Source organism: Myotis davidii, unplaced genomic scaffold, assembly GCF_000327345.1.
Source record: "Myotis davidii unplaced genomic scaffold, ASM32734v1 scaffold524, whole genome shotgun sequence".
Classification (NCBI taxonomy): Eukaryota; Metazoa; Chordata; class Mammalia; order Chiroptera; family Vespertilionidae; genus Myotis; species Myotis davidii.
In genome coordinates, this window is record NW_006299263.1 from 1,190,609 (window position 1) to 1,198,837 (window position 8,229).

General features: G+C 39.8%; 1 protein-coding gene across 1 annotated transcript in view; it reads right to left on the reverse strand.

Moving 5' to 3' along the window:
* Positions 1-8,229, reverse strand: part of KIF13B (kinesin family member 13B) — a 176,153-nt gene that overhangs the window by 114,743 nt on the left and 53,181 nt on the right. The window contains exons 6-8 of the mRNA XM_015571149.1: positions 6,731-6,818; positions 3,870-4,004; positions 1,700-1,812 (exon numbers count right to left, since the gene is read on the reverse strand). Of these exons, the coding sequence (XP_015426635.1) occupies positions 1,700-1,812; positions 3,870-4,004; positions 6,731-6,818 (336 nt within the window). The remainder of the gene's footprint in view (positions 1-1,699; positions 1,813-3,869; positions 4,005-6,730; positions 6,819-8,229) is intronic.

Genomic DNA, 8,229 nt, shown 5'->3' on the forward strand with positions numbered 1-8,229 from the left:
ATGTTGGAGTCCTCCGTCACTGAAGCAAGCAAGCCTCATGTTCGCTTCCAGCTGCCTGGCTGCCAGCCACCATCTTGGCTGACCGTTAATTTGCATATCACCCTGATTAGCCAATGGGAAGGATAGCGGTCATACGCTAATTACCATGTTTCTCTTTTATTAGATAGGATCGGTTATATACTGTGTATCGCCATTGGATAATAATAGAATCTGCATGATGGTGTTCCATGAACTCCAGCTGATTACTGATGACTGGTTATGTCCTTCTGGGAGCTACAAAGACAGAAAAATTCCTGTCCACAGGAGCTAACATTTTAGCCCAAGGTAGAAAATATAGCCATGTGAAAAAACTGGTGAACAAAACATCTATACTAATAAAAGAGTAATATGCTAATTAGACTGGGAGACCTTCTGGAGACCTTCCGGACAAAGGCAGGGGCTTGGCCAACCTGCAAACTGCCCCCAAACGGGCCTCAGCCCCTTGCCCAGGCAGGGCAATGTCCCCACAGGGACCCTCACCCCAATGGGGGCGTGGCCAGCCTGCAAACTGCCCCAGTCCCTCACCCAGGCCCACCCCACCCCCTGGGGACTCCCATCCCAATAGGGGCGGGGCCAGCCTGCAAACGGCCATCAGCCCCTTGCCCAGGCCCATCCTGCTCCCAGCGAGGACCCTCACCCCAATGGAGATGTGGCCAGCGTGCAAACTGCCCCAGCCCTTCACCCAGACTGGCTCCATCCCCCAAGGGGACCCCCACCCTGATCCAGGACCCCCTTCAGGGTAGACCAGCTGGCCCCCACCCGTGCACTAGGCCTCTATCTATACTAATAAAAGGGTAATATGCCTCCCAGCACTGGGAGACTGGCAGTTGCAGCAGCAGTGGGGTGACGGGGACAGCACCTTCCCCTGATTGGCCTGGTCGCCTCCCGCAGTGGGAGGCCAGAGGCAGCAGCTGTGGCCGGGTGATGGAGGTGGCGCCTTCCCCTGATTGGTCCAGTTGCCTCCTACAAAGGGAGGCCAGACTGCAGAAGAAGGTCCAGGCTGGGCTGAGGGACATCCCATCCCCATGCATGAATTTCATGCACTGGGCCACTAGTTACTTCATAAAGGCCTAACCTCTAGGAATAAATAAGCACCACAGCAGTCATAAAAAGGAAAGCCAGATGTGGCCCATATACATGCTGCTGTTTGTTCAGACAATGACACTCAGGTCAAGATCAACAGCTGGATTCTGATTGACTGATTACCTTTGTTCTGTTCTATAGCTTAGACCAGCACTTCTCAACTGGGAAGCAGCTGGCAATGTGAGGAGATAATTTAGGCTGTCACAACTTAGGGTGGAGGGAGAGAGGTGGCAGATACTACCGCCACCTAGTGGGTAGAGGCCAGGGGTGCTGCTAAACATCCTAGAATATGGTACACAGGACTACTCCTATGGACGAAGAATTGCCAGGCCCCAAATCTCAAAAAGCCACTCCTGAGAAACCTTTGATTGGCTGAGGCAATACTCCTCAGCCCCATCAGACATCTGACCAAAACATAAAATAAGTTCAAGCTCATAAAACAATATACAGCTGAAAAACATTCAAAAACATTATAGCCTTAATCGACCCAGAATCTTATTATTTTAATAACCACAGAAGTTCACCTATTTGGCTATTAAATCAACAAAGCAATCAAGTAAGCTCCGGAAAAACTTACTTGTTAATGTTGCTCCCCTCCTTCAACCTGTCACCAGCAGCTCCGGTTTTTGTTGCCCGCTCACTGCCAGCTAAATCCACCAAGCTCAGTTTGCCCACTTTCTCTCCAGATGTCTAGAAAGTAAAATGACAAATACTAATACACAGTTAAGGAATACAAAAGGTGATACCATCTCTACAGAATGAGTTTATTATAGAAATCCTTTATTAAAGAGTTACTGTTTTTTCAAAATTAGTTTGTGCTGCTATAAACCAGCGTGAGAAAACTGTACAATCTTGTAAACACAAAATTATACAAAATTCTGGATACAGAGATCAAACTGGTGGTTGTCAGAAGGAAGGGTTAAAAAGGTGAAGGGACTGAAAAGTACAGATTGGTAGTTACAAAACACATGAGGATATAAAGCACAAGCATAGGGAATATAGTCATTAGTATTGTACTAAATACATGTGGTTCCAGGTGGGTACTGGAAATATCAGGGGAACACTTTGTAAAGTGTATGACTATCTAACAATTATGCTGTACACCTGAAACTAATACAAAATAATATTGAATGTAAACTGTAATTGAAAAATAAATTTTTTTAATATTTTATTGATTTTTTACAGAGAAGAAGGGAGAGGGATAGAGAGCCAGAAACATCGATGAGAGAGATCGATCAGCTGCCTCCTGCACGCCCCCCAGTGGGGATGTGCCCGCAACCAAGGTACATGCCCTTGACCGGAATCAAACCTGGGACCCCTGAGTCTGCCGACGCTCTATCCACTGAGCCAAATCGGTTTGGCAAAAAATAAATTTTTAATATAAACAATGTTTTATATTAAATCAAACATTAACATTTTATTTTTGGCAGCAATACAAAAATGTGGGAAATCAATGCCAAATTCTATAGACTGGATCATTTTTTAAAACTTTCCTTTAAAATATACATTCATATTTATTTCCATAAATAAGCATATTGCTACAAAAGGATATTCAGCTTTCCAAATCAAAAGTACTTCTGGTTAAAAAAAAAAAAAAGGCTTCAGTATGTTTTTTGCTTTATGCTGAAAAGGAAATAGGAAACAAAGAACTTTTTGTTGTTACACTAATCTTGCTGTGATGGCAATAGAAGAAAAATAAGCTTTCAGCAAATAAAAATCCTGCCAAAATATAATGCTTCGCCAGGGTAATTATTTTAGCTTCTGGTATTTGAAATCGATTTGCTGGGGGTGGGCATCATAATAAAATATGCAAAAGTTCATATTAAAAAAGGAAAACATAAATGTGTAAGTCAACAGAGATGTTTTCAGTGTGTAGAAGCATATGTGTATCTGGCTCTGTTTACTCTTACAAGTTTCAAAACCAAATACTCAAAAAAATCATGCTATAAATCTAGCAACTTATAGTACAGTTTCCCCAGTGCAATTTATTCCTTCTAATACTTAGCTACTTAGCAGAAGGTAATATTTCAAAAGTATCTCCACTGAATCAACTAGAGTACTAACATTAGCTTATACCATTAGCCATCACAGTTCAAAGCTCAGAAAAATGCTGTGGCAAAGACTTTGGACCATCTGCTTGTATAACTTCTGCTCTGCCTTCTTTAGCTGGAGATGGTGGAAAGCTAAAACTTACATTTCTCAGTCTCCCTCGCAGGCCAGGGTTATGGGCTGACTTGGGTTCTGTCAGAACACTTGCTTAAGATTTGGAAAACAGAAGTAAAGCAAAGGCCATCCTCTGCCCCTTGCTGTTTTTTTTGTGTGTGTGGTTTTTTTGTGGTTTTTTGTTGTTTTTCTTTGCTGGCATGCAGTATCGTGGTAGTATGTTGTCCTGGGTCACAGCTATGGGGTATGCCTGGAACTCTCAGCCACAGCATAGTGGTGGCCTCAGGGGTAGCATCCTGGTCAATAAGCTTGTGTTGTTCTGGAAGTTTTTCCTAGAGATTCAGTCTAGAACCAACTCCTCCTCAGATGTTCCAACAACTTTGCAAGCCCCCAAATCCCTCCTTTAAATCTCTTTCTGTTTACCAAGAGTAGCTTTTGTTTCTTGTCCTGGCTCCTAAGTGATAGACATGTTTAGTTAGGACTTCGAGTCATCTAACACCTGAAGAGAATAAGATAAACCATGATCCACTTTACAAATTAAAAAAAAAGGGGGGGGGGCGTCATACATACATCTGAACACCTACCCCAGACTTCACATCGTACAAAGTATGTGTGAGGGTGATTTTGAAGACCGCATGGGATCGACTACTCTCCTCATTCATGTTGGTTGCAGCAACTGTACGAGATTTATTACCCTCAGACATCAAAGACTCAATATCCTAAGTGAAAACAAGTCACAGACATACATTTCATTATCCATCTAATATATATTAAAACTCTGCTACAGTAGGAAATACATGAAAAGGTTCACTACTTATTCAGCCATAGTTGACATTTACACGTTATTTTTCAACGAACATTAAACTTCAGAGTATAATAGCCAATACTGCCCATGAAAACAAATAAAATACACTATTTTCTGTAGGTGTAAATAAAGTGGCAGCTTTGACTGAGAATTAGAAAAGTTTAGACACCATATGTTGAGTTTCATAAAATGGACAAATATGCCATGCCAATCTTCATCTCATCTAGAAATTTGAAAAAAATTTACTTTCTTTAATTACAGAAATAATAGAAGCTAACTGTTAAATTAAATTAGATTACAGGAATAATCAAAAAGCAAAAATAATTTATAACCTCTCAAGCAAGCAGAGCATCATCTCACTATCTTGAACTATTTCTTACCAGACCTATTTTTAAAAATAAAAACTTCAAGAGACGAATTTCTACACTATTTGTTGGCATAACTGCTAAAACAGAGACAGCATGATGCAATACAGAAAGATCATGGGATCTTCATTTTAAAAAATGTTACAAGCTCTAAAACTGTTACTTAAACAATCTGAATTTGAGTTTCATAGGTAACAATGCAGAGCTATAACATCATCTACATTATAAGGATTTAATTGAGGAACAAGAAAGATGATATGTGTAAGAGTCCACTAGCTGCCTCCTTCTATCCAGTCTCCTCCTGTTTCCAGTAAAGGAACCCAGTCTTCAGTGAGCATATTGCAGCATAGTTAAGGGACATTTCCCAGACACCTTGAAGCTCAGTCTGGCCATATGACTAAGTTTTAGTGAATGAGAGGTAAAGTATAATACAGGTCACTGGGATTGTGCTTAAAGGGGATAGGCATATTGTTGCATTTGGTTCTAGAGCCACCTTGAACTATAAGAATAAGGGCATTACCACAGAGCTGGCAGGAATCTAGTTTCCTAACAGCATCGTTAGGGCAACCATAGCAGCCCTTTCACCATTCATTCTTTCATTCATTCCTTCATTCATTCATCTTTCATTCACTCACTCAAATATATATTGAAAGCACCTATTATGTGCCAGGTACATTTTAAGATACTGAGAACAAAGAATCGTCAAAACATAATAATTCATATTCCAAAGAACTTAAATCCTGTTATATGTAGCCAAACATAATCCTGACATACACATATAAAAACCTTTGAAAACCATAAGGTTCTATTTTGCTGTATAAATTTTTAAAAATAATGCTTAAGGAAAACATCAACATTATAAATAAAATGCCTCAAAGTAAAAATATTAACTGTAAAAAGATATATAAATAGGCACCACAATGGAAAAAATCACAATGTTCTAGATCCATTCTAAATCCACTTTAGACCCATTAAATCTGACAATCCTAAGGGTTAATGTAAAATTTTATCCTATTTATCTACATTTATCCACAGATCTCTAATCTGTTGCCTCATGCATGAACTCTGTATTGAGACTTTTAATTTTTTTAACATCCAATCTCCTTTGAGCTTTCAAAACAATCTTGCTCTCCAATGTTGCATAAATATGCTCTCAAATGATCATAATTAATACACCAATAATACCTAACATTTATAGACATATTCTAGAGTAGCAGTCGCCAACCGATGGTCCGCGGACCAGTGGTGGTTCATGAGTCTGAAAGGTTGGCGACCACTACTCTACAGTTCTCAAAGACTTTCACATACATCATCCCATTTGATCTCCTACAGGAAGCCTTCACAGACACCTACATATCCATTTAAGTTAGGTACCCCTCCTCGAATATGCATCTACCACAGCACTTAAAACCATGTTGTTTCATAATAACTTTATAACATCTGTAAGCAGCTTGAGGTAATGGACCATCTCATTCTCTTTTTTATATCCTCAGCATCTGGCACAATGCCTGGCACATGACAGGTATTCAACAGATATTTACTAAGTGAAGTGTCATTGACCAAATGATAGAATTCATTAATGAACAAAGAAACAAATGAACCTACCTCATCAGATAGTCAAGACTATAAAACTAATTTCCATTTTGAAAATTAGGACAAAGAGGGTAGGTGAGGTAGAGTAAAGAACCCAGAGTCAAACAGAAATTGAACAAAAGGATTAAGTGTCACTGGATCAACATTCTCAGACTTTCAATTCAATGTACATTACATCATAGTATGTCACTACACCCCCATTTCCAGTGCGCAAAGACTGATAGATTCACACAAAGCAGAACCCTGAGTTTGAAAATGAGAAGAACTAACTAAAGGCAGTGATTCTCTCAGCTTAGAAACAGGCTTTGAATTCCATCTTCTCAACTCGTACATTGTATTTCATTATATCCACTCAATCATAAGCAACTTCACTATTTTATGTACTCTCAGGGAGGACAAAAAGCTGATATTTATCATTGTAAGGAACATCACAATTTTAGAGCTTGTAAAACACACAAAAAAGTGTATCTTACAATAGAGGAATAGGTATGTCTTGCAAATGTACACCTTCTTCCACAATTAAACTGTCCTGACAGCCACATACAGATTTTTAAGAAAAAAATTATGTAAAAAGTAGTTTATTAAGTGACACTGCTGTAACTTTTTAAATTTCAAAAATAATGATAATCACAAATTAAACAAAAAAACCTGCTACACCGAATTACATAAAGGATGTTGTTACCTTATAGCTTGTGACAGCCAGTTTAGAAAGTCCGTCGACATAGGGTCCCAACACACTGTGCTCTCTGACTTTTAACGTTTGACGGCTTCTGTGCATTAAAAACAAAGAAATTATTTTTAAACAACCTGTTTTTTAAAGCATTCAACTGTGCTCCATAAAATACATATTAAATTCAACAAAGCTCCAAAAAAAATAAAACCACTGACTTGATCCCAGAAGAATTTAAACCAAAATTTAAAATCTTGACTGGCAACAAACACTTCACAATGTGGTAAAATATCACATCTCTCAAAAGGGTACACTGTGGGATGTCTATTTGCTACCACAAAGAATGCCAAGCCAAATACATACAAACAGTCTACTTGTCATTTCACAGAATGTGGGACAGAGAGCAGAAACTCAATAAACGTTAACTGTGCAAGAAAGGAAAATTACATACCAACCTCGGTCATGAATAAAGACAAAAGACGACAAATAATGAATGTGATGATGATTTAAAAACTTAAAATTGGGCTTATCTCGGGGTTTCCAGTTTTTGTATTTTTTTGTACTGGAAAAAGATTCATGGCCTTTACTACATTGATAGACTAGTGGGGGGCGGGGGGAGAAACACATACAGTCAGTTCAATAAATGTAGGAAAAATATTCAATAAAATTAAGTACTCATTTATGATCTATATAATAAAAGCCTAAGCAACCATTATGGCAAAACAACCAGAATAACCCGCTGCTATGATGCGCACTGACCACCAAAGGGTAGACGCTCAATGCAGGAGCTGCCCCCTGGTGGTCAGTGTGGTCCCATAGGGGGAGCTCTGCTCAGCCAGAAGCCGGCCTCACAGCTGGTGAGTGCAGCGGCGGTGGCAGGGGCTTCTCCCACCTCCACAGCAGCACTAAGGAGCAGTGAGCAGGCGGGCAGTGAGGAGCGAGAGGTCCTGGACTGCTAGAGGGATGTCTGACTGCCAGGTTAGGTCCGCTCCCTGTCCTGGACTGTGAGAGGGCACCAGCTGGGCTGAAGGACCCCTCACCACCAGTGCACGATTTTCGTGTACCAGGCCTCTAGTTAAAAAATAAGTAAGCCTCTTAGAATTACATTATTACACATAGTACATGCAGAATTAATAAAATTAGTCCTTGAATAACAAAGCAAAGTTCTCTCAAATAGTCTTTCACTGAAAAAATATCACTTTTATAGTTTTTTTAAAAAATATTTTTTTATTGATTTCAGAGAGGAAGGGAGAGATAGAAACATCAATGATGAGAGAGAATCATTGATGGGCTGCCTCCTGCATGTCCAGGGAACCGAGCCCGCAACCTAGGCATATGCCCTTGGCCAGAATCGAACCTGGAACCCTTCAGTCCGCAGGCCAACACTCTATCCCCTGAGCCAAACCGGCTAGGGCTCACTTTTATAGTTTTTATCTATTTACTTCAACTGTTCAGAAACACTATAAAAAACTTCAAGAACTTCCATCGGGGAGACAACAATAAAAATCACT